At 48.1% G+C, this 27,051-nt stretch overlaps 3 protein-coding genes across 3 annotated transcripts; 2 read left to right on the top strand and 1 right to left on the bottom strand.

Moving 5' to 3' along the window:
• Nucleotides 1-3,133: 3,133 nt before the first annotated feature.
• On the top strand, nt 3,134-4,687 carry LOC120670109 (glycine-rich cell wall structural protein-like). Its single transcript, XM_039950113.1, has one exon. It carries the CDS (start codon nt 3,276-3,278, stop codon nt 4,350-4,352), a length of 1,077 nt encoding a protein of 358 aa, XP_039806047.1. The 5' UTR covers nt 3,134-3,275; the 3' UTR covers nt 4,353-4,687.
• A 5,178-nt stretch (nt 4,688-9,865) lies between these two features.
• Nucleotides 9,866-12,534, bottom strand: LOC120695182 (protein CWC15 homolog). Its single transcript, XM_039978485.1, has 7 exons — nt 12,464-12,534; nt 11,097-11,200; nt 10,976-11,020; nt 10,807-10,894; nt 10,470-10,575; nt 10,275-10,381; nt 9,866-10,168 (listed from the first exon to the last, which is right to left on the bottom strand). The coding sequence occupies exons 1-7, from the start codon at nt 12,532-12,534 to the stop codon at nt 10,045-10,047; spliced, it is 645 nt and encodes a 214-aa protein (XP_039834419.1). The 3' UTR covers nt 9,866-10,044.
• An 11,803-nt stretch (nt 12,535-24,337) lies between these two features.
• On the top strand, nt 24,338-26,543 carry LOC120670101 (inositol transporter 4-like). The gene is made up of 3 exons (XM_039950099.1): nt 24,338-24,479; nt 24,646-24,716; nt 24,791-26,543. The coding sequence occupies exons 1-3, from the start codon at nt 24,347-24,349 to the stop codon at nt 26,312-26,314; spliced, it is 1,728 nt and encodes a 575-aa protein (XP_039806033.1). The 5' UTR covers nt 24,338-24,346; the 3' UTR covers nt 26,315-26,543.
• Nucleotides 26,544-27,051: the final 508 nt, after the last annotated feature.

Below are 27,051 nucleotides of genomic sequence, written 5' to 3'. Positions count from 1 at the left end.
ATGGCATGCTATGCTCTGACCGAGTTGAGGCTGAATTCCATGTTTCCTTGCAACATTCAATTAATTTTACATGCCTTACCACATTAATCTGCTTTTTTAGTTTTTAAGCTCTTCTATTTAGTTTTTGCAAGGGATTAAATTATGGTAGGCGCTCTTAGAAGTAGAAGTAAGAGCAAGAACTATTGTTTCGAATTGGAATTGATGACTAGGATTCACCTGGAACTTATATCAAATTTGAACATCCTAAATTTCCCTGGAGCAATCCTGCTCTGGCACAAATTAATTATTGGAGTTGTGTATAATGGAACTGCATGACTGTTTTAAAAGAAATGGAACTGCATGACAGTTTTCAAAAAAAAAAGGAACTGCATGTAGAAGCCGAATTTCTAAGCAATCCTGTTAGGTAAAGCACATGTACACTTGACAAATATGAAATTAAATACTGAAGCCTGCTTTTGTATTTGGGTCAGTTGGATCCATGCCACTCCAATTTCTTGAAATTGGATCTCATGTTGAAATCCATGCCATTGAGTGGCATGATTTTCAACATGACACCCAATTTCACGGAGTTGTGGTGGCATGGATCGAATTTTCCCTTTGTATTTCACCCCCTTTCTTCTGAATCAGTGTGCTATGAAGTCTAAATATGTGGTTTTGTTTGTGGAAGCAAGTTCAGTGATTCAGTAACACCTTGCTTACTACTTGTGGGACTATATAGTCATTTCTATCTTCTTAATTTGTTGTCGTATTTTATCCTCCTCGTATCTGTAAGGACAATTTCTAATATATCTCGATTCAGAGATTAGTCATTTTATTTGTTTTGCATTTACCCTCTAAATCTTCCATCTTGGATCTGGACTTTTATTTGCCTAGCTGTGCTGGATGGCATAGGAATGCTTAAATATACGACTTTACAGCTATATTGTGTCATGGGCTTCCTACGGTGCTTGAATGTGTCTTTGTGGCTCTTTGCCTTTGTCCTTGTTATGCAATTATTCAGTAATTGAAATCATAAAACAAATTTAGTTCAGAAAACAATGAGGAGAGAGATTGATGCGTACCACGGATGGTGGCGCGGCAGTACGAGAGCCTGGGCCTGGCGGCGCTGGACCTCCTCGCGGGATGGCCTGGAAGGAGGGGCTGCGGATGGCGCCGGAGGTCAGGTGCAGGAGACGGCGGCAGGCGGCTCTCCAGCAGTGACGAGCGACGCGGGACCTCCTCGCGCGGTCTCCAGCAGCGACGGCGGGAGGCGCGGGACCTCCAGCAGGGGCGGCTCTTGCAGGTCGACGGCGCTGCGCGCCATGCAGCAACAGCGGGGCGGGGCCGGGCCGATGCGCAGGGGTGGTGGCGGGGCGGGGCCGGGCCGCGCCGGCAAGGCGGGGCTGGGGCAGGGCCGCGGTGGTGGCGCGGCGCTGGGGCGGCAGCGGGACGGCGCTGCGCGCCACACTGCGGCGGCGGGGCGGGGCCGGTCCGGCACACAGGGGCGGCGGCGGGGCAGGGCGTCTGGCGCGGCGGTGGGGAGCGAGAGAGTGAGAGAGGCCAGAGAGAGCGTCAGTGAGCTAGATAGTTAATAAGTGCGTGGGAGTTCGCCGTGTGTCCGATCTAGGACACATGGCAAATATTCTTTGCCATGTACCACAGATCTTGGCACACGGCAAACATATAAATTTCGTCGTGTGCCCAAATCTGGCCACACGGCAAAATATGACGACGTCGACCGGCTGTGATCGACGGGCCACGTGGCGCTATGTTTGCCGTGTGCCTCCATGTGGCACACGATATAGATATAAATTCGCCGTGTGCCTAACGGAGGCACATGGCAAAATGTGACGGCGTTGACCGGCCGTGATACTCTGGCCACGTGGCCCTATCTTTGCCGTGTGCCGCTCTGAGGCACACGGCAAAGAATCATTTTGCCGTGTGCCGAGGTTAGGGCACACGGCGAAGGCTCCTTCCGCCGTGGGCTTTATTTTGGCCGTGTGTTCTGTATTTGGCCCATAACAAAGGCTCTCTTCGCCGTGTGCCCGATGGTTTGCGCACGGCGAACTCTTAGGCACACGGTGAATTACTAGTTTCCTGTAGTGATACTCCATCCTTCCCTGTTTATAAGGCATACACGTATATCAAGATTCAAACCTTATCATCTTTGACCAATAATTTGACTATTAAATTTTTATTTTTATAATGCAAATTTCATATGATTGGATTCATAATCAAATATATTTTACAATGATTATAAGTTTATAATCAAAAGTGATATACTATATAATAAATAAATAGTCAAAGTGTTGTTTAGAAGACCGTGTCATGTTCCACCATGACTTATAAACGGGGAAGGAGGGAGTAGTTTATCGAACATGCATGCAAGCTAGTCTCAAAACTTTGCGGTGGTACCCCCACATAGTTGCGATAATAGGGGCAGGTAGCTTTCCGGCCGGCTTTGCTGTACCTGAAAAGCACGAACGAAACAAGTGCAGATGCAGCTAAACCTCCAGGATCTCGTGATTTCCTTGAAATCAGCAGGGGTGTGAACGTTTCCTGTTACGTTGTGGGGAAAAAAAAAGGTGCATATGCAGCCTAGAAATCCCTCCGTGCCAATGGGGTAACGGATACAGTAGTGTGTCCCTGAGTTCTGACTTCTGACACTGCAAACCGAGGTGAACGGTTCGTCGTGCCACAGGCGGCCCACAGTACATGCTTTGTTCTTTTTTTATCTGAAGGAAAAAAAAAACGTGCATGCCCTGGCCAGCACAGCACGGTCTCTCCTCCGGGCGATGATGGGTGTGCATGCATGCACATGCACATGCACATGCACGCGTCGCCAATGGCGCCGAACGCGCCGAGGACGAATCCGTGACAAGTTTTAATGCTGGCAAGCCCCGTGCCGTGTAGCAGCGCCCTTCTTCTCCGTCCAGCCCATCCATCTGCCAATTTGTCGACCGACCCCTCCCGCCATTGCAGTAACCCTCTTTACTCCTCCCCCTCAAGCTCGTCTGCCCACCCACCCAGCTGCATGCACGCGCCATCCTTTATTGCGCCATGGCCGCCGTCCTCCCCCACCACATGGCCAGCCCAGTGCACAGGTACCCATCACTTAATGCTCAGCTCCTCTCCTATAGCCTCGCTGCTGTGCTGTGCCGCCGCTGCGGCTACGGCTATATAACCCGCCGAGCTGCGAGGCCAATGCACCGCACCGCAACGGGGACTCGAGCCAGAAGCAGCTTCTTCTTCTTCTTCCTCGGGAATAGCTTAGCTAGCTGCTGATAGGAGCCGTTATGGGGAGCAAGGGAGCAGCGCTCGCGCTGCTGCTCTGCCTGAGCAGCGCGGCCGTGGGCGCGTGGGCTCGCCCGGTCGCCACCACCAGGGACGCCGCCGGGGACGAGAAGTTCCTCTGGCTCAAGAAGCACTTGGGCAAGGGCCTTGGCGGTGGGATCGGGAAGGGCGGCTATGGCGGAGGAGGAGGTGGAGGCGGCGGGTACGGTGGAGGAGCCGGCGGCGGCTACGGCGGTGGCGCTGGGATGGGCGGCGGCGAAGGCCACGGCATCGGCGGCGGGTTTGGAAAAGGTGGCGGGCTCGGCGGCGGTGCTGGGCTTGGGCACGGCGTCGGCGGCGGGTTCGGCAAGGGCGGCGGCCTTGGTGGAGGGTTCGGCAAGGGCGGAGGGCTCGGCCATGGCATCGGCGGCGGGTACGGCAAGGGCGGTGGCCTTGGAGAAGGGATCGGCCACGACATCGGTGGCGGCGTTGGCAGCGGCATCGGTGGCGGCTACGGGAAGGGCGGCGGTCTTGGTGGAGGGTTCGGCAAGGGCGGTGGCCTTGGAGAAGGGATCGGCCACGGCATCGGTGGCGGCGTTGGCAGCGGCATCGGTGGCGGCTACGGGAAGGGCGGCGGCCTTGGTGGAGGGTTCGGCAAGGGCGGCGGGCTCGGCGAAGGGATCGGCCATGGCATCGGCGGCGGCGTTGGCAGCGGCATCGGCGCGGGCTACGGAAAGGGCGGCGGTCTTGGTGGTGGGTACGGCAAGGGCGGCGGGCTCGGAGGAGGAATCGGCCATGGCATCGGTGGAGGCTACGGCAAGGGAGGCGGCCTTGGCAGCGGGATCGGCCACGGCGTTGGCGGCGGCTTTGGCAAGGGCGGCGGGATCGGCGGCGGCTTCGGCAAGGGCGGCGGGATCGGCCATGGGGTCGGCGGCGGCTTCGGCAAGGGCGGCGGTCTTGGCGGTGGAGGCGGCTACGGCGGTGGTGCCGGCAGCGGCGGCGGCGGCGGCGGCAAGGCCTTCGGGTTTGGGTTTGGCAACGGCGCCGGCTTCGGCGGTGGAGGCGGCGGCGGCGGCGGCGGCATTGGCGGTCACCACTGAGAGAGATACTACGCCGGCACGCGTTCTCCGTAGTTCCATCACTTAAGCTCTACATACCTCAGAGCATGCAGATCGTGCTTTTGCAGTGGTGAGACTTTGCACTTCTGGGTTGGTCTCGTTGTGTGTCCTGTCTGCCCTCCGGTTTGTTGGAGGGATTTGTTCGTGCTTGCTTTGTACTCCTACTTTGATTGTATCTTTTTTGTTATTAATTCCGGTGATGGTAGTGATGGTGATGGTGATGCCAGTCACAATATGTACGTACGTATACATGATCCATGCATGTAAGGCTCACTGAATGATTCGAGAAATATAAATGAAGCCATGCTTTGGTTGAACGATGCGTACGCTCGTGAAAATGATGTGCGAATTGATGCACGAGGTAGGGCAGAGGTCACCAATCCTGCAGATAAACCGTGCGAGTATTTTCAGTACGTTATTTCTTCAGTCTGAATATTCAGGATGATATGGATGAACTTCATCTGCGGGCTTGGTGGACATTCGTGCTGCTGCTGGCCATTTCCTATTTTCCTCTCAAAAAGCAAAGATCAGCGGCGGCTATCTTGATGGTTGCCGCGTGGAATATATCTGGATGGAATGAAAGAAACTGGGGAGTTTTTGACAGGAAGTTACTGCAGCAGGTGCAGGTTTTTGGGTTGATCAAAGCCCAACTTTTTGCAGCGTGGCGTGGGGCGGCCTGTGGAAGGCCTGAGTTTCCTTGAGTTCCCTTGGTTTCTGTTCGATCTGTTGCTGTTTTGGTGTGAGTTTAAGTTGTTTTATTATGTGATATCAGTATCACACCTCTAAGACTCTTTCTTTCCTGCTTCCCTCCTTAGATAAACGAGCAGTTCTACTATGTTTCCCAAAAGAAAGGGAAAAAGTTCAGTGTGAATGAAGATTGCTTCATCCACTAGCGTCTTGTACTACAAACTTTTACGGCTTGACCGCAGAATTTTTTATTTTTTTTAAGATATCCGCTACCTTTAGTTAGCGAAAAAGTTTGAGTTTTGGTACCGTAGCACATGTGCCCTCTTCAGTACGATGCAACATCAAGTGGCAGAGCTAATGTGCCAGCGGGTGTGTTTAATTCTTTTGGTATAAATTTTTTGAAGTATATGGACACAAATTTAAACTTTTAAAGTATTAAACATAGACCGATAATAAAACAAATTACAGATTTCGTCTGTAAACTGCGAGACAAATTTATTAAGTCTAATTAATCAGTCATTAGCAAATGTTTATTGTACCATGTTGTCAAATCATAACGCAACTAAACTCAAAAGATTCGCTCGCAATTTACACGCGAACTGTGAAATTGGTTTTTTATTTCATATTTAATACTCCATGCACGTGTCTAAACATTCATCGTGATGTTTTCGATAATTTTTTAAAAAAAATCTAACTAAATTACCTGCTGGAGCCTACTGGTCGCCTCCGTTATCCACCCCTGTTTTACGCCCTAGATTATAGTTGAGACCCGAGGCACAGCGGCCGGCAGCCGGACTCGTCACTGCTTTATGTGCCTGCCGGCAGCAGCCTCTGCTTGCAGCTGCCTGCCGGCTCTAGGCCTAGTTTAAATGCAAATTTTAAAATTTTAAAATTATCATATTTGTTGTAAATCAAAGTGAAAACTGAACTTTGAAGGTGGCCAATTTATAAAGAGGGGGAGAAAGTCTTTGAATTCACATTGCTGTAACTTGATCTCCTCTCCTATAAATAGGAGGTCACTCTCACCTTTTGTAACGTGAAGTGAAAAGTGAAATACAGATAGCAACTCCTCTCCTCACTGTGCTCTCGTGTGTCCATTCTGTGTTTTTGTGAGTACTGCAAGCTGATTTCTTAACACGTTATCAGCACGAGTTCTACCGAGCTAAGGGTAAGAAGGTGAGAAATCTGTTCTTTTGCAATCAACCTGTTGCTATCTATCACCAGTACCGGAGATGGTAGGATGGCTCTGCCTCCACTCGCTGTCGGCCCTGAAGTGCCGAATCCATACCGTCCCAAAGACGCGTGTGGAGAGGTGGTCCAGCAGACCACGACCCGCAAGGCAAGCAGAGTGTGGCCCCTAGGCCGCTGCCAAAAGGTGCAGGCGGGCACCGCCGCCGCCCACCGGATCTGGCCGGGCGCTCGAACTGCCACCTCGCCGGCCCCGAAGGCCGCCGCGCGCTGCGCAGGCCCCCCGCGCCGCCGGTCTTGAAGACCGTGGGCGCAGGCCGCCGCACCGCCGGGCCTGCAAGCCGCGGACGCGGACGCAGGCCCCGTCGCTGGCCGTGGCCTCGCCCGTCTCCGGCCGCCGGTCCCAACCGCCGGCTTGGCCTCCCGGCTGCCGTCCCAGGAGCGGGCGCGCGGAGCGGCACCCCTGGCCGCCTGCCCTGGCCACCGGCTCGGCTTCCGGCTGCCGGCCACGGGCAGGCATAGCCCAGGCCCCGGCCTCCGGCGCATAGGCTTGCGCGCCCTGGCTGCCGGTGTGCGCCAGGGGCAGGCGCAGCTGCCCACACGCACGCAGGAGCTCCTCCCTGCATTTCCTCCCGGAGGCCTTGTTTGGTTTAGTAGCGCTAGGTATTGTAGCTAATTTTGATCATTAATTGCGGATATTAAATAAAGACAGTTTATAAAACTAACTCCACAATCCCTGCGCTACTTCGCGAGACGAATCTAACGAGACCTTTGACCGCATGATTAGAGGATGATTACTGTATCCAATCATGGATTAATTAGGCTCATTAGATTCGTCGCGCAAAATTACACTTATCTATGAAAAGATTTTATAAATAAATTTTGTTTAATACTTCATGCATGCAAGATTCCTTTCCGAACACAAATTGTGCTAGGAAACCAAACAAAGTAAGGAGATAAAGGAGAGAGAAAGGGAAGAGAATGGCCGTTCCTTGGTTTCCGAGAGAAGATAAGGACGGGCCTCTCTTTCTTTGAAAAAAAGAAATGAGTTTCTCTCCTGAGTGTCAAGATGAGAATGGGCCGGCTCGACCCATTGGGTAGTTGACACGACCCATAAAAATAGGGTCAATGGGTTATAGAGACCGACCCTAAATTCCAAAATAGATCAATAGGGCTGAAACCTATTGACCCAATGGGTATTATGGATCGACCCACTTATCATATTAATAATTTTTTATTTGATTTATTGGTTTTCTTCATTCTTTTGAATAAATACAACTAGTCATAAGTTGTTAGATTCTATATACTTCAAAATATAATGAGAAATATCACACGTTGGAAGTGAAAATGGATAAAATTAAAATCATGGATCGCTAGTAAACATATTTAATTTGATGCATTGCTAACAATCTTAATATATTATTGTGATATATTTTAATCTTGAATTTTATCTTTACTAAAAGTGTTGATAGTATTCCTAGTTTAGAATTATAGAAAAAAATATTTGGGTCGACCCATAATACCCAATAGGCCATCAAAACCATAACATATAGGAGAAATGGGTCGACCCAAGACCCCTAGAATTGGCCTCGAGGCCATGGGGCCGGGTCGAAAGCCAGGGCCGGGTCGGCTCGTTCCCATCTTGATAGAGAAGACATTAGCGTACGCAGGAGCTCACAGTGGGGTTCGGCCGCAGCTCTTGTATGAGAAATATAGCCCTATACGGGATGAGTCGGAGAAATATACGCATGCGACGCAGGTGATTAGCATTGTCGCCGTACTCATCGCTACTGTGACATTTGCATCAGCTTTCACGCTGCCTGGAGGGTATCGCGCCGAGGGGACGCCCGTGCGCTAAATAAGAGTCAGCATTCCAGCAATTTCTTCAGTAGTCTTCATAAACGTCGGGTCCTTCATAATAATCTTCGGCCTCCCAGCAACTCGAAAGATCAGCTAAATAAGAGTCAGCATTCCTTCTTTACCATGGCAATAGCACATCATCAGGCCCAAATAATCGACCGTGTCATCTTCTGTATTATCTAATTTAGTTTTTCATCTGCACAATAGTATCATGTGTACCCACTACTGCTGTAACTGGTTTATCAGCTTTTTTATATCTAAGGATTTCTGCAACTTTGTCCCACATTCATCACATCATAAAATATACAAAGCGCACTGTATTTCTTTAACTTTCCCCATTTGGAGAAGGGTTTAGAGCATCTCCAGTAATAATGGCCCTCAAATCAGACCCTCTACTTCTTGAGTAAGGACCCCATCTATTTTTTTAGGGCTAATTTTTTAACCTCAACTTCAGCGGTGGCCTCTAAATCTCATCCTCTTCTTTTAATCTAATGGGTGGGACCTATCAGTGGATAGAGAGTTCCCTAGAGACCCTCCAGGAATAGAGAGTGGGGGAAGAGATTTGGAGGCCTCGCCAAAATGGGAAATTTAGTAGGGTCTGCTGGAGCGTGGTTTTTTTATTTAACTCTCTAAATTTAAGATGGGGGTTTATTTAAAGAATTTATTGGAGTTGCTCTTAGGCCGGTATCATTAATCATTTCAGACCGGAGACAAACCACATCTTTAAAGGGCATGTGTGTTATTTCATGAGAAATTTTACAATGCTTGGGGAGGCATCAGGAGTCGTTTCATGTGTCTATGATTCGTGGGCCCAATACATGGGAAGGCGTTGAGAGGCGTCAATAAGGAGGCGTTAGATGTGTCTATGGTCGGTGGGCCCATATGTGCCGTAACGCCTCCCAACGCCTCCAAAGTTAAGAGAATTAGGAATTCATGTCAATTTCTTTTTCATAGTTATTTTTTTTATTAAGGGTAAAAGGGTAAATTTATGATTATAAAAATAATGTTCTAACTTTGAACTGGTACTCGCCGTACCAGTCCAGCGAGAGCAGTCTCTCCGCCGCCGACAGCTTCACCTCCACGGCGTCGTGCTCGGCGCGTGCCCTGAACGGCAGCCCCTGCAGCTGCAAGTGGTCGCCCAGGCCGGATGGATGGCCCAGCAACGGCGCCTTGGTCCATAAAGAACTAAGCCCAAACGTGCTCAGGAGATAAACAGAGAAGACAAGCTCGTGTTCTTTCTTTGCCGGAACGCCATGGCTGAGTTGCTCGAGCTCAAGCCGGCGTCAGCTCCGGCCACCGTCCTCGAATCCGAGGGCATGGGGAGAGAGAGAGGAGGGTGAGGGGGTTTCACTTTGGTGACTCCGGGCATGGGAAACGAAGGTTGGGTACGGCGGCCGAGGTAGCCATGGCTACGGCATCACGGAGCTCGTGGGGAGCTCTGCTCAGGTAGGAGAGTGTCGGCCACGGGTTGGGGAAGGTAGAGGAGGGCGTGGAGGTGCTCACGCTGGGAGGAATTGAATCGAGAGGGTCTGACGGGGGAGATCGCCGGCCGGCGAGCAAGGCTGCAGCGAGGTAGGGACGCGGCAGTGACAGCAGCCGAGGGCGCGGCGGGAGGCGGTGGTGGGGGCGACTCTCACCAGGAGAGAGAAGACGCCGGCGGGCGTGGGGTTTAGCGGAGGCAGGTGGGGATTTGGGGTATCCAATTACTATTCTACCTTTCAATAATTAAAATTAATTTAAAATAATATTATGGGTAGGTGTTGGGAGGTATTATAAAGCGTTAGGAAGTATTTCCAAGCATAGTAAAAAAAGCTCGTTATTTCATACAGCACAATGGTCCCACGCTCAAACACAAACATCTATTACAAGACGATGAGCCGCGAAACAAGGCCCTGACATACCACGGCAGGGACGTGTTCAACCATACACAGCACAAGCCTCACTTCATGTACCTCTGCAGAAATTTGCGGTGGAAATCACTTCTGATGGTGTCGTTAATGAACCGTTTTGGAGTCTTAGTTTCTCCGCTTGCCTGGTTCTTGAATACCACATCATCATCCCACCTACAAACCACACATGTCAGAGCAAGATTAGGCTCACCAGAAGCTGCTTGAGGATTTCTATTACATGACATGGTATAACACAAGAAGCTAATCATCAGCATCTTACCTTCTCTTAACGCTGAAGGAGCCAGGATTGTTGATATTGATCAAAGGGTTTCCCCGCATCAGTTCAGCCTCCTTCATCTTCGCCTCCTCTTCTGCTTGTTGGCGCTCCTGCAATTCAACCATTTCCATTATGCTTCTAAAACCTGAATGAACATCACATTGGAAAATCATGATAGAGATACAAAAATTAACAAACCTTTCTAAGCTTCTCCTCAGCTCTTTCTTTCTTAATCCTCTCAAGCTCTGCCATTAGTGCTTCCGTGTCGTCATCGTCGTCATCGTCGTCATCGTCGTCTTCATCACTGAATAGAATTTGCAATTCAATGTGTATAAGAGCAACAAAACATAGTGAAGCAAAATTTACTACATAATGAGAACATGGGACAAACAATTACTCCTAAACAGTGTTGCCTTATTTATCAGCCCGCTTGAAGTGAAGACAGAATAGTCACAATAAACTGAACACGCCACTATGCTAGGCAATGCAAAATAACAGATATAAATCACTACTCCACAAGGAAAATGATACAGACCTTTCGCCGTCACTTTTAGGCTCCACATCAGAATCATCTGCATCGATTTCTCGTGGAACTATCTTATCCTCAGCATCTCTCTTTGAACCTGTGAGTTACGGCAAGAAAGGAATAAGTCATCACTAAGCCACAGCATGAACAGATATCATGCAGCATTTTTTCCACCAACCTTCTAAGAGCAGCTGGCTTGAACTTTTCCGCCGGTCTCTCTCTTCTTTAGGAATTGTACAACAAACTTACAATTTACGATTAGATGACCATGTAAAGGGGGAAAGAAAAGGTAGGCATACCAGCATAGGACTTGTCCTTGGAAGAGTAGTGCTTGCGCTCACGTTCCTCAAGTTCCTCCCTGAGGTTCCGCTTCTGTAACTCCTCTTGGGTCTGCTGGCCCTCTTAACTGTATACACGGGAGTAGGTAGTGAGTACTGAGTAATAGAGGGGAAAAACCTGACTAGTGACTATATGCAGCCAATCTCACTTCCTGGTTTAGACTGCACAACCGGTGGGACTATCTTAGCCATATCCGAGGAGGTTACTTGTGATTCCCAGATATACTAGCGGGGAACATATACAACATCTTTGTAAACAGTAAGTTGGTGGGGCTGAATCTTGTTTGCCTTGAGAAGCAGATGCAGCGATTTGATTTCGTATAAATGCTTAATTGATTATGACATAAGTGCCCCATGTCCAACGTCAGAAATTATGCATTGTAGAATGGACTAGATATATAATAAAAGTGAAGATTGAGCCTTAGTTTCCTAGGAAGAAGTTACTAGCCACCAAGACAACATTTTGAGCTCGGTATCAAGGTAACTCAAACCTTGTAAGACACTAGTCAAACCTTGTATGCAATTTGCACATGTAGAATCCAAATTACATGGTGCAGCCAAAATGATCATGAGGTGGAGCAAAAGCATGCATGCTGTTGCCTGGAAGGGGTCAGGTGGTGCAAACAGGTTAATAACTAGCAGCAGTACATGCTAATTGTTACAAGTAACGGCGACTAAACGATGAAACAAGTAAGATCAATCACAGCGGAGACACACGATTTTACGTGGAAAACCCCTCCAATGCGAAGGGGAAAAACCACGGGCGCCAGCCAGCAACACTTCTCACTGTTATCAAGAGTTTTGGGTTACAACGCCGTATGGCGGCTTACAAGAGAATGAATGGAGTAAACCCTAATCAAGGGTATATGTACCGTACCGTTTCGCTCCGGCCCTGCCGTTGGCTTTGCTCGGACCTCCGCTTCGCTACAGCAGAAGTCGGCCAGCCCAATATGAATTTGGAACATATTCAACACTAATTAAGCTGGTCGGGTGGCGGCGACAAAGTATAGGCAAGGGTTGAGGCGCCGATGATTTGGTAGCCGCCATAACGTGGCGATTATGGTCGTGGTGGGGTCGAACACGCCGCTTGCCCCAATCGAGGAATCACCACCCCTCATCGAAAATAATCCCCTAGGAAACAAACAAACCCTAGCCTGTTTCCCCAATCTGAGCCCTCACTCTGTCGAGCTACGCGGAATGGACTTAGGGGAGAAACAAAAAGAAGAAATCGCGGCCGGCCAGATCTCCAAGCAGCAAGCAGACAATCCCAGTGGGTGGAGGAAGATTTGATTCCATGGAAGGATCAAGGATTGGTGGCATACGCATACCTAGGCTTGAGGGAGGTGTGCGCGGCGAGGTCGCAGGAGGAGTACTTGTGGGAGGGCCCAGTAATGAACATGGCCCCATTTAGACTATTTCGAGTGATTTTGGTGATCGATTGACAACGCAATCAATGGAACTAACGAGTTTATTTGTCAAGTGAATCTTTCTAGGTTCCAAGGATTAAGTAAAAAGCCCTAGTAAAGCAAAACACGAAGAAAGAACTCAAAGAAACGCTGAATTGTACGAGTTCTGCAGAAATCAGTTGCACCAGAATATCCGGTGGTATATGTACCATACCGCTTCGCTCCGGCCCTGCCGTTGGCTTTGCTCGGGCCTCCGCTTCGCTACAGCAGAAGTCGGCCAGCCCAATATGAATTTGGAACATATTCAACAAACTCTACCTTGAGACAAATTCCTCTTGTAGCATAAATCAACACCTTCATCCTGAACATAACAAAGAAAGAATACTTCTGGCGCAAAAAATAGCCTCTTGGGCTAATCAATCAATCCAACTAAGCTTGAGCACAGCTCAAACTTAGCAACAGGAACTAGCTTTGTCAACATATCAGCAGGATTATCATGAGTACTAATCTTGCATACCTTCAGCTCACCTTCTTCGATCACATCACGAACAAAATGGTACTTGATATCAATATGTTTAGTCCTTTCATGAAACATCTGATCTTTAGTAAGGTAAATAGCACTTTGACTGTCACAGTAAAGATTGATACAAGAATTAACTCCACACAGCTCAGCATACAAGCCTTTCAACCAAATTAGTTCCTTGCACGCTTCAGAAACTGCCATATATTCTGCTTCAGTAGTAGACAAAGCAACAACAGACTGCAATGTAGCCCTCCAACTCACAGCACAACTGCCAATAGTGAACACATAACCAGTCAATGACCTTCTCCTGTCCAGATCAGCACCATAATCTGAATCCACATAACCAATAAGTCTCTTGTCAGTTCTGCCAAACTTCAAACAATAATCTGTTGTGCCTCTGAGGTACCTGAAAACCCACTGAACTACCTTCTAGTGTTCTTTACCAGGATTAGATATGTATCTACTGACCAAAATCATAGCATATGCTAAATCTGGGCGAGAGCAAACCATGGCATACATCAAAGACCCAACAGCACTAGAATAAGGAACTCTTGACATGTATTCAGTTTCTTCATCTGTACTAGGACATTGTGCAGCTGATAATTTAAAGTGAGGTGCAATAGAGGTACTAATAGCTTTTGCATCTTGCATGTTGAAACGCTGAAGAGCTTTCTTAACATAATTTTGCTGACTAAGAAATAGCAAACCAGATTTTTTTTGTCTCTAGTAATTTCCATACCGAGAATTTTCTTAGCAGCACCAAGATCTTTCATGTCGAACTCACTACTCAACAATTTCTTCAATTTAGTGATTTCAACTTTACTCTTGGCAGCAATCAGCATATCATCAACGTATAACAGCAAGTATATAGGTGATCCATTAACATGCTTGATATAAACGCAGCTATCATATTTAGACCTTTTAAAACCATGTAACAGCATAAATGAATCAAACCTCTTATTCCATTGACGAGGGGACTGCTTCAAACCATACAAGGATCTCTTCAACTTGCACACAAATTTCTCCTTGCTAGGCACTATGAACCCTTCCGGCTGGTCCATGTATATGTCCTCCTCAAGCTCTCCATGCAAAAACGCAGTCTTCACATCTAACTGCTCAATCTGAAGATCATGTGAAGCAACAATACTAAAGAATGTATAGATTGAACTGTGCTTTACAACTGGAGAGAACACATCATTATAATCAACACCCGGAATTTGACTGTAACCTTTTGCAACTAACTTTGCCTTAAACTTTGGAGGCTCGCTTGGAGTTAGACCCTCCTTTCTCTTGAAGATCCATTTGCAGCGGATGGTCTTCTTTTTCTCAGGCAAAGACACCTCCCATGTATTGTCCTTCTCGAGAGACTGCATCTCCTCATGCATAGCTGAAATCCAATTCTCACGATCACCACAACGAACAGCTTCAGTATAAGTTGCTAGCTCATGACAATTCTCCACCTGTTCAGCACAACTCAAAGCATAATAAGACAGATTACATTTTTCAATAAGACATTTCGGAGGTCCACAACTCCTCTTTGATTTGCGTTGAGCAATAGGCAAATCCTCCTCAGGAGGAGTTTGCTGAACAACATCATGAGCATCATCATCAGCAACATCGATGTCCTGGTCATCAACAGGCTCCACTTGCACACCTATCTCATCATCAACATGCTCCACCTGCACGCTCATACGCTGCAGCTCCTTTTCATAATTATCTGGAACATGATCTGAGGACAAACTGTCATTAAACATCACAGATTCATTGAAAACAACACTCCTGCTCATGAAAGTCTTTTTTATTTTGGGATTCCACAATTTATAGCCTTTAACCCCCGAACCATAACCAAGAAAAAGACACTTAACAGCTCTAGGCTCTAATTTTCCATTATCAACATGTGCATAAGCAGTGCAGCCAAAAACTTTCAACTGTGAATAATCAGCAGGCGTACCGGACCATACCTCAATGGGAGTTTTCTTATTTAGTGGGATAGAAGGCGACCTGTTTATCAAATAGCATGCAGTAGCAGGAGCTTCAGCCCAAAAACGCTTGCTCATCCTTGCATTGGACAGCATGCAACGAGCCTTTGAAATGATGGTTCTGTTCATACGTTCGGCCACACCATTTTGTTGCGGAGTGTGCGGGATGGTGTGATGCCTAAGAATGCCTTCTTTCCTACAATAATCATTAAAGGCATGTGAACAAAACTCTACACCATTATCAGTACGAAGCAATTTTACCTTCCTTTCAGTTTGCCTTTCTATCATAACTTTACAATCCTTAAAAGATGCAAAGGTATCATCTTTATGTTTCAGAAAATATGGCCATACTTTTCTGAAGTGTTGAATTTCACCCTTTTGTGCTTCCCAAAAATACAATGCTCACAAAACTTCATGCTACTCGAAGTGCAGCCATCCAGCAAGTTTCTCTTCATCAATTCTGCCATACCAAGTAGACTCATGTGTCCCAAACGCATATGCCAGAGGTTAGTTTTACTAAGTTCACCATTAGTAACAGCAGCAGCGGAAACAGAACCAGGTAAAGTACTTCCTCTAAGGACATATAACTTAGTAGAATTCAAATCACCTTTGAAGCAAATAAAAGAACCTTTTGATACCATTAGAACGCCATTCGAACCGGAATATTTAAGACCTTCTGCATCAAGCGTGCTCAGCGAGATAAGATTTCTGGTCATCCTTGGTATATATCTGACATTTTTCAGTGTGTGTGTGTCATGCCATCATCAGTCTTGATCCGAATTGAGCCAATCCCCACAATGTCGCGTGGGTTATCATCTCCCATGCGCACAACATCTCCTTTCTACACAGGCTTATAGGAACTAAACCAATCTTTGTTAATGCAGATATGAAATGAACATGCGGAATCAAGAATCCATTCATCATGACCAGAAACACAACCAGCAAGAACAACCAGACAGTCTCCCGAATCAGAGTCAGCAGCAGAAACAACGGAAGCCTTACCATCAGAATTGTTTTTCTTCTTCTCCTTATTCTTAAATTTTAAACAATCCTCAATAAAATGATTAGTCTTCTTGTAGTAATTACAGAACTTCTTACGCAGCTTGGACTTTGAATGGCTTCTCCCATCATGACTCTTGTTACGATCATTGCTGTCATTGGAGGATCTATGCTCAGATCTGCCTCTCACATGCAAAGCATTGCCCTTGGAGGACGATGTCCCGTCAGACTGCACCATGCCTTTCATCTTCTCCCTGGACTGGAGAGCCTCATAAACTTCCTTTAGGGTGAGTTCATCACGGCTCAAAAGTATGGTGTCACGAAAATTAGCATACGAATTTGGCAATGAACATAACAGTAAAAGACCTAAGTCCTGATCATCATACTTCACCTCCATCGACACTAGGTCGGCAACGATCTTCTTGAATTCAGATATGTGGCATATCACCGAATCATCCTCCTTCATCTTAAGAGTGCTCATCTTCATATGCATCTTACTGGTTAGATCCTTGGACATACAGATCGATTCCACTTTCAGCCAGAGTTCTGCAACAAACTTTTCCTCCAACGCCTCCTGCAAAATATCATTACTAAGATGAAGCTGAATTAGGGCAAGCACCTTCTGATCCTTGCGGATCTCCTCAGGAGTCCACTCAGCCTTCCTTTGCTTCCCGAATTTATCCAGCCCTCATCATAGCCATGATTATGCGACAGAATCCCCCGCATCTTGACTTGCCATAGCGAGAACCTCGTGTTGTAATCCAGCAACGGAAGATCGAACTTTATCGACGTCGACATGGAACCCTAATCTGCAACTACAGCTCTGGTACCACTTGTTACAAGTAACGGCGACTAAATGATGAAACAAGTAAGATCAATCCTAGCGGAGACACACGAGTTTACGTGGAAAACTCCTCCAATGCGAAGGGAAAAAAACCACGGGCGCTAGCCAGCAACACTTCTCACTATTATCAAGAGTTTTGGGTTACAACGCCATATGGCGGCTTACAAGAGAATGAATGGAGTAAACCCTAATCAAGGGTATATGTACCATACCGTTTCGCTCCGGCCCTGCCGTTGGCTTTGCTCGGGCCTCCGCTTCGCTACAGCAGAAGTCGGCCAGCCCAATATGAATTTGGAACATATTCAACACTAATTAAGCTGGTCGGGTGGCGGCGACAAAGTATAGGCAAGGGTTGAGGCGCCGATGATTTGGTAGCCACCATAACGTGGCGATTATGGTCGTGGTGGGGTCGAACACGCCGCTTGCCCCAATCGAGGAATCACCACCCCTCATCGAAAATAATTCCCTAGGAAACAAACAAACCCTAGCCTGTTTCCCCAATTTGAGCCCTCACTCTATCGAGCTACGCGGAATGGACTTAGGGGAGAAACAAAAAGAAGAAATCGCGGCCGGCCAGATCTCCAAGCAGCTAGCAGGCAATCCCGGTGGGTGGAGGAAGATTTGATTCCATGGAAGGATCAAGGGTTGGTGGGATACGCATACCTAGGCTTGAGGGAGGTGTGCGCGGCGAGGTCGCAGGAGTACTTGTGGGAGGGCCTAGTAATGAATATGGCCCCATTTAGACTATTTCGAGTGATTTTGGTGATCGATTGACAATGCAATCAATGGAACTAACGAGTTTATTTGTCAAGTGAATCTTTCTAGGTTCCAAGGATTAAGTAAAAAGCCGTAGCAAAGCAAAACACGAAGAAAAAACTCAAAGAAACGCTGAGTTGGATGAGTTCTGCAGAAATCAGTTGCACCAGAATATCCGGTGGCCTTCAGAACCTCCGATGACCCATCACCGGAATATCCGAATCACTAGTACCGGGGCAATTCTCTGTGCGCTGCAGAGTCAAGTGGAAAAATCCTAGTAGCACTAGAATTTCCGATGGCCCCCCAAGTGAAGCATCAGAGTATACACAGTAGTATTACTCATAGACGATATTTTGGGCAGCAGAAGAATTTCTTAAGCACCGGAATTTCCGATGCACCATCAGAGCAAAGCACCGGAGAAATACGTCAGCAATGCAGTTCCAGGAACAAAATTCTCTTCAGCACTGGAATTTCCGATGCCCCACCAGAGTAAGGCGTCGGAGCAATGACGTAAGTTTGCCACTGTGTCAGCTTCCCAACGGCTACTATTTACACTCAGAGTGACCGGAAATACCGACGCCCCCATTGAAAGTTCCCCCATAGGAAGTTCCGATGCCCTACGCAGAAAGAGGATCACGGCTAGTAACTGCTACTCCGAGTTGGTGGCCTATATATATGCCTCACCCCGGCCATTTCAAGGGAGCTGAAGACTAGAGACACCCCATACATATTGAACAACATCTCCAAACCATCCAAAGAGCATATTGATCATACACTTAGGCTTAGCACAAGCTTTGTGAGTGTTAGTGCTAGGATTAGCTCTTGAGAGAGTGTGAGAGCAAGGTGTTGAGTCTTGTGAGCTGGTTCTTGAGTGAACCAATGTGTATCTTGGTACGCTGGTCATCTTTCGTGGAGAAGCTCCTTAGTGAAAAGCGAGATCAAGGTGACCGTGGTGACTTGACATAGCCTTTGTGGCGAGTCAAGAAGAGTCCCGGAAGAGACTTGATTACCGAGAAGCAATACTCTCCGTAAGTGCTTCAACAACGTGGACTAGGGGTGACTTAGTACCTACCGATACCACACGATAAATATTCATGCCGAGAGTTTGCTTTCTCTCATCCCCTCTTTACGTTTCCGCATTTCTTATTGCAACTTGTGTGCCTTTACTTTCTTAGTGTAGTATCATGCTAGGATTGCTTATAGGTTGCATAACTATTTTGGGATGAGGGTTTCACACTAGAAAAACTGTAGTTGCACATTTAGATAGCATGTTTTAGTTTAAATATTATGCAAACTAGTTGGAGCCTTAGGTTAAGGTTTTAAGTTGCCTAATTCACCCCTTCCCCCTCTTAGGCTACGAGCGCCCGATTCCTTTCAATTGGTATCAGAGCCAGGACTCACATCTTTCACAAAAAAAAGCCAATTCTATTGGCAATCTATATATACTGGCTCATTGGATCGGTTTTGGCTTCACCGCCTATTGAGTTAGCTCGTTTGGGAAGGGATGGATTCATTAGGACCTCCTCCATGGTTCAATGGCACGAGCTTCCAAAGATGGAAGATTTTAATGCAATCCCATCTTCAAGCTAAGGGCCTAAATGTTTGGAGAGTAACGAGTGAAGGTGTGAAAAACAATGGTCAACAAGAGAAACAATATGATGCTATTGCAAAATGTGTTATGTTGAGTTCTCTTGAAAACAATGTGTTCAATCGAGTGTTTGCTTGTAAAAATACTAAAGAGCTATGGAAGACTATTAATGAGATCCATGAGGGCACAAAGGATGTTGCCAATAAAAAATATTATGTTCTCATATATAGGCTTAATAGCTTTAAGCAACTTGATTACGAGAATTCCGAATCTATATACTCACGATTGAATGTTCCTGTGAATGAGATTAATTCCTTAGGTATGAAGCAAATTGGAGAAATGGATCACATTCGCAAAACCCTTCACTCACTACGAAGGCCGGATTATGATTTGGTGACAACCATTCTCTATGAGAAAGAGCTTTCCACATTGACACCAAATCAAGTCCTCAACAAGGTGACTGCACATGAGTTTCGCAATGACATCAAGCCAAGAACTCCACCTTCTTCACCGATATATAGTGCTCTTGCAAATAAACAAGTAAGAATGTTGAAAAAAGATGGCAATCAAAAGAAACTCAAGTGAAGAGGAGGAAGAGGATGCAAGCCAATGCTCCTTGTTGACGCGAAAATCCCACGGATGGGTTCTCACACTCCACATACACTAGGGCCGGGGAGATCTGCTTCGCTCCGAGTACCGAACCCAGTCGGCGCGCATGTGGTGCGCTCGGCGTGCCAGTCAATTTGACCTACAATTGACAAGGAAGGTAAACGTTAAATTCTAGGGTACAATCGGCTAGCCAACCGAATGCCGGTGACGTCAGCGATCGGCTACCGTACAGCCGACATGACAATGATGGGCTGATCTAAAATGATGCGGCTTTGGGGAACAACACCTAAACCTGAATCTTATCGGCTATGGTGATACAATCACGTAATCAGCCGACAGTGAACAGATCTAAGCTGGATAAATCATGGTAAAAACTTAAAACAAACTAGATTAACAAGTCAACCTAGCAAAATCTAAACAATTACCGATAACTGTGATATAAACTTAGAACAAACCAGATTAAATAGATTAACCTAGAAAGAACTAAGCATATATCGATAACTTGGTGGTAAAAGCAACAACAAGCAAGATTAACGGATCAATTATCCTAACAAGTTGATAACTTCTACCGATAACTTGGTGAGCAGACTAAACCCCGTCGGACGGATCTAGAGAGCTCGATAACTGGTGAATAGTCAGACTCCGCCGGACGGATCCAACATGCTTGATAACTTTGAGCGCCATAGATAGAGGAAGAAGCGATGCGCCGTCAACCTGAACTCATCTACACAACTCTACTCGGAACTTTTCAACAAGTGATGGAACATACCTGCTGAGAAGAACTCGTAAAGGAAAAAAAACTACTACAACTTGGGCGAAGTCGCCGTGCGGAAAGGTAGATGCATTTGAATGTAAATGTTGTGTTAGATGTGGTTGATCAAAGTTTACAAATGCCGGAGGTCAGCTATTTATAGTCTAAACCTAGATCCTGGTGCCGATACAGCGAGATTACATCCTTGCAAACCAAGAAAACAAACTTGCCTATCTAAACAAAACAAAATCTAAAAGATAACTTGCCAACTTAGCATCGTCGGCTCTTTTCTTAGCTTCATCGGCTACGATGCTCCTTCGGCCCAAGACATCCTCTTTTCTTTCTCCAGCCCAACGCCGGCCCATTCTTCATCGGCTGCCAGTCTACCGGATTGACACGTGCCAAAAAAACGGTGTCAACACATGCCCCCCAGTTTTGGAGTGAAATAAATAATTTTTACTTTGAAACTCATCAATCCACTCCGATTCTCTTCTCGAGAATTCCTCCGGCCTTTATTTCTGATGACTTCTCATCTCCCCCGCACCCAACAGGCGAAAACACTTCTTTGCCCCTGGATCAATCTCTTTGCACCCCGTAGAGACGATTCGAATTCCATCTTTTCATCTTGCTATCAATCCAGACGCTTCACCATTTGCCTCACACAGGCTCTTATAAATAATGGTGATCAATACCAGCCACACCATCTCTTTCTTCTTCCTGAGAAAATCAAGCCTCAGCTAGCTTCCGCCTCCAATGGTTGGGAAACCAAAGCAATCTATGAGCTGAGATGAACAATTTCCAAATATAGCGGTACACCAAATTGTCGTGAACATAATGTGTTATTGGAACAGAAGTATCAGACCTGGAGCTGGGCCAAGCGGCTCTAGTGTGTACTGCTAGGCAGGCAGATCGTAGAACGTGGAACCTCTAGACACCACACATCATCAGTACCGTCCTAAGCCTAAGAAGTCAGTTAACAAAGCTCTCCACGTGTGCAGATTAGTCCCCGGAAATAGGATCTGGGTCGTCCTAAACTTGGCAAACTTGACACACGGCTGATGGACCGATCCTCTCGGCTAAAGCCAGTAGTAAGTGGCAGGAGACCGGCGACAACGCTCGTTCCTGATAGATGCCTCTCGCGTTGAATATTCCCGGTCCATCCTCGACGACCCAACGGAGCTGGGAATCTGCGACCGGCGATCAGCCGCCGGCCGGCGCCCCATCGCGCTGCCAAGGGCATCGCTAGCTGTTCCAGCAGGAAACAAGCGCTTGGTCGAGTTTGCTTGAGAGGTAAGTGAGGATCTGCTCATCAGGCTTCATCGCTATTTGCACTAGAATTTCCACATTTAACAATGGTCCATAATTTTCATCTGGCGCATGATCGGCAAAACAACTTAATTATTTCAAACTTTTCTCAAGTGTAAATTAAGATACATGCCTAACATGAGCCGCAACCTGAACCGACCCATATGCATCCTAGGGAGAACAACCATCCTTCCTGTATCGCCATTACCAACTTGTTGGCACCTCGCTCGTCCTGCAAAGTATCTGACTTACTCAAAACAAAAAGTTTAGAAAATGCAGTTCAATTTGCTAATATTTAATTTTACATTTAAATAAACCACTTCATTTTTACCTATTTAGAAGACATTATTTTAGAAGTATAATATATTTTAATGTCCAAACCATACCTGCTTTAGAAGAGGTGTGAGTTGTTTGAGTTTTGTGTCATATATAGGGCTAGAGTAACATAGTTACTGATCTTAAGATGTTGGGGAGGAAAAGGAGGAGCAGAGGAGGTGGGCCAACAGCGGGATGTTAGTGATGCGGTGGGAGCACCACAGGCTTTAGGGTTTAGGGTTTAGGGTGCGCAAGATGGCTAATGGGTTAGGGCAAGTATTATGGAGCCGCAGATTCTATTATTCATCGCATATGCGAAACCCGGCGGACGCATCGCAGAAGCCCCTCCACCCCCTGTTCATCTTCTTCCTTGAGCCAGAGGAGGAGGGGCGGCAACCGGCGAGCTAGGGAGGGGGAGGTTGTGGCCGGCGAGGGGTGGTTGGTGGGGGGAGCGTCAGTGAGGTGGCGATTGTCCCAGGGTTGCTGGGGTGGCGGCGGCTCCATGATCACTAGCCTAGAGGAGGGGTCTGGGGGCTGCGGTGGTTTGGCCGGTGAAGGGCGAGACGGCGCGGGAACGCTGCCGGCCAGGCAGGGAAAACCTCCTGTGGGCGGTGGGTGGCAGTGGAGGCGAGAAGGCGGTGGCGGCGGACCGGCGGCACGGTGGCGGGAGTGATTAGTGTTGGCGGCAGCGACGGAGGCGCCGGGGGTAGCGCTGGAGCCGAGGGAGGCAGGGGTTGGCGGGGACATGCGGCTAGGGAGCTTCTGCAATGGATCCTCCCAAATCGCAAAGCACAATGAATAGAAGCCCCCTATGGAGCCACCTTAGCCGGCGAAATGAAAATGCGTGTCAACCTGTCGGAGAGAGAAAGCTGGGGAGAGAACAAAACTGGCAATTCACTCGACGCTAGCTGGAAATGGGTGATTTGCAATATTTGGCAACTTGCGCTTGCCAACCACCTCTCCCCTAGCTCCATGTTCTTCGTGTAATACTGTTTTACCTATGAATCGATTCGCTATGAGTACTTGTGTTTATGAAAAAAAAAGGTGCAAGTCCATGTGCTTTAAAGGAGCAAGCATCCAACGCGAAGACCAATCCATTTTTCGATTCGCTGTCAGTCGACTTCCAATTGGAAGTCGAATCTTCTTGATTCGACTCCTCTAGTGGTGAAGATTCACTTTACCCATGCCATGTTGGTGTATGCATCGGCCACTGGAGAAGCTCCAATGGCGAAGATTCACTTTACTCATGTCACGTTGGTGTATGCATCGGCCACTAGAAAAGCCCTAAGGTCAGGGTGGCTGCAAAGACCCAATCTTGGCAAATAGGCGCCTGGGCCCACATGTCATCCTCGGCTCTAGACATCCTACCATACCCTAACTTAACTGAGGAACTTTCTTGAGTGGCATGTAGGGACGGATGAAAATAAAAGTGGCACTAAAGGGAACATTATATTTTCGATGGTATAGAAGGAATAGTTATAAGTTTGAATGGCACGGCATTGAACAGAGATTGCTACTCGTGCGGATGAACAAAAAGCATCACTGCTTCTATAAGAGAAAGACGGTAGGAAAGGTAGAACACAGTAGACAATACGAAATAAAATATGGATGGTTGGATCAATATATACTCCCTCCATTTAGAAATATTAGATATATTTTAACTGAGTAAAAAGTCTTACAAAGTTGATTTGATCTTTAATTTCTCTTATAATGTAATCAAGGTTTTTGGGATTCAATTTGAAGAATTTTTTTTGGCCCCAACCAAAATGAACGAATTTCGATAGGATTTTGAATGGATTCCGGGGAATATTCAAAATTTGGAGAACCAAATTCATTTCGGACCTTAAATTTCGGCGAATTTCGGACCATCTCAGTCGAATCTCAGAACCCTGAATGTAATATCAATTGCTAAAGACTTAATATAATTTTAAAACCATTTTGAATACAAATATATACATATAGTTTAACTAATATTGATCATAGTTTGTACTCTAGCTCTTACATTTCTGAACGAACAAAGTGAGTAGTACTATATACCATACATGGCGTGAAGAACTCCAAAATTCAGGCACCTGCCTAAACTACTCTGTTCTTGGTGTCGCTTGCTACAATTTACAGGATTTTAATCCGCGCGGCATGGAAGGTGGTATCCACAAAGCAGAGAGCACCGAGTTCAGGGATTTGCTCTACCTGACGTCAAAGCAGCCCTTCATACTCCGCCTCGCCTTCTCCGCCGGCATCGGTGGCCTCCTCTTCGGCTATGACACAGGTCCGTCGTCTAAACTCTCAACTTGTTTGTGTGCTCCAGGAGGTCAGCAATTGATACTGAATGCATTGTTATGCTAGGAATTGTTCAGAGGCCACGATGTCTTAACTAAAATGTTCAATGCAACTAGAAGTCTAATCCATTTCGTCTTGATTTCTTCTCTACGCAGGCGTCATATCAGGAGCTCTCTTGTACATTCGGGACGATTTCGAGGAGGTCGAGAAGAGCACCGTGCTGCAGGTTCTTGATTCGATTCTTTCTCTTTGAATTCCTCGCGGTTCACAAGCTAATGGCGGGATGCTGCACTGCAACAGGAGACTATCGTGAGCATGGCGGTGGCCGGGGCGATCGTCGGCGCGGGCGCGGGTGGCTGGATGAACGACCGGTTCGGGCGGCGGCCGTCGATCCTGATCGCCGACCTGCTCTTCCTGGCCGGGTCCATGGTGATGTGCTTCGCGCCGGCGCCGGCGGTGATCATCGTGGGCAGGGTCCTGGTGGGCCTCGGCGTCGGGATGGCCTCCATGACGTCGCCGCTCTACATCTCCGAGGCCTCCCCGGCGAGGATTCGCGGCGCGCTGGTGAGCACCAACGGCCTGCTCATCACGGCAGGGCAGTTCCTCTCCTACCTAATCAACCTCGCCTTCACCAAGGTGCGCGGCACGTGGCGGTGGATGCTCGGCGTCGCCGGCGTGCCGGCGCTCCTCCAGTTCCTGCTCATGCTGGCGCTGCCGGAGTCGCCGCGGTGGCTCTACCGCAAGGACCGCAAGGGCGAGGCCGAGGCGATCATGCGCAGGGTGTACCCGCCCGACGAGGTGGAGGCGGAGATCGAGGCGCTCCGGGCGTCGGTGGATGCCGACATGGCCCAGGAGGAGCGGTCCCTCGCCGGCGCGCTCCGGGCGGCGCTCGGCAGCGTGGTGGTCCGGCGCGGGCTCACCGCCGGCGTGCTCTGCCAGGTGGCGCAGCAGCTGGTGGGCATCAACACCGTCATGTACTACAGCCCGACCATCGTGCAGCTCGCTGGGTTCGCGTCCAACAGCACGGCGCTGGCGCTGTCGCTCGTCACCTCGGGGCTCAACGCCGCCGGCTCCGTGGTGAGCATGTTCTTCGTCGACAGGGCCGGGCGCCGCCGGCTGATGCTACTCAGCCTCGCCGGCATCGTCGCGTGCCTCGCCATGCTCAGCGGCGTCTTCTTCGCCGTCGACAGCCACGCGCCGGCCGTCAGCCCGGCCGGGACGGCGCTGTTCGGCCCCAACGCGACGTGCCCGGACTTCGCCGCCGCCGTCGCCGGGGCGGAGGAAGGGTGGACGTGCACCCAGTGCCTCCGGGCCGCCTCGGAGTGCGGCTTCTGCGCCGACGCCGCCGACAAGCTCCTCCCCGGCGCGTGCCTGGCGGCGTCGGACGAGGCGCGGCGCTCGTGCCGCGGCGCCGCCGGCTGGCGGCGCGAGTGGTACAGCCGCGGGTGCCCGAGCTCGTTCGGGTGGCTGGCGCTGGTGGCGCTGGGCGCGTACATCGTGTCCTACTCGCCGGGCATGGGCAGCGTGCCGTGGCTCATCAACTCGGAGGTGTACCCGCTCCGGTTCCGGGGCATCTGCGGCGGCGTGGCGGCGGTGGCCAACTGGGCGTCCAACCTGCTCGTCACGCAGACGTTCCTCAGCCTGACGCAGGCGCTGGGCACGGCGGGCACCTTCCTGCTCTTCTGCGGCGTGTCGGCGGCGTCGTTCCTGCTGCTCTTCCTGCTGGTGCCGGAGACGAAAGGGCTCCAGTTCGAGGAGGTGGAGCAGATGCTGGGGAGCGACGACTACAAGCCGTGGAAAAAGTTCGAACCCACCAAGCCATAGCTAGTTACCTCTCTTCTTCTTCTTCTTCTTCTTCTTCTTGACCACAATAGAGTAATCCGGTTAGACATTTTGGACAATATATGCATGGGTCATAGTTTCAGAAATTTGGCTGATAGTGATTTGAAAAGTATTTAGCAGCTTGAATGCAAAGACCAAACTTTGTAGAAGAATTCAGAATCCATAGTTGTTTTGTAACTTCAGAATCCATATGTTCGTTCGAGTTATTTAGTTTTAGAAGACTTCAACACATGAATTCTAATCGCTCATAGATGTGCTTTTTGTGATGGTGAGTGATAGTAGGTTACAAAAAATTGCGGTGTTTTGTATCCCGTCAATGCATAACTTTTTTCTTATATATTATTAAACTAGTTCATATTGAAGCTGCAATTTATTTACACATGAATTCAAGTCAGTTTACGGTTGCAATTTCAAAAAAAAAAAAAGATGGTGTGATGAAAGTTATGGTGCTGAAACCTACCATAGCACCTGATGACACCGATGCCATCTACACTGCCTTCACAAGAAGCGCAGTGACCGCTCATGCCTCAAAGAGATCGTACTGCTACACTTCCATGATCTCAAATACACTAGAAAACATTGGGTTCATTTTTGGTATGCATCAACATTCGATACTATCCATAGGTATAATGCATTCACGGTATATTCTGGGTTTCGCATCCAGCAGTAGAAAAGATGCGACTAATATTGATGTAGCCATGTCTGTCCATATTCGAGCA

This window comes from Panicum virgatum, chromosome 2K (genome assembly GCF_016808335.1).
Source record: "Panicum virgatum strain AP13 chromosome 2K, P.virgatum_v5, whole genome shotgun sequence".
In the NCBI taxonomy this organism is placed as follows: Eukaryota; Viridiplantae; Streptophyta; class Magnoliopsida; order Poales; family Poaceae; genus Panicum; species Panicum virgatum.
The sequence above is the reverse complement of the archived record's forward strand: the minus strand, read 5'-3'. Positions and strand labels throughout refer to the sequence as shown.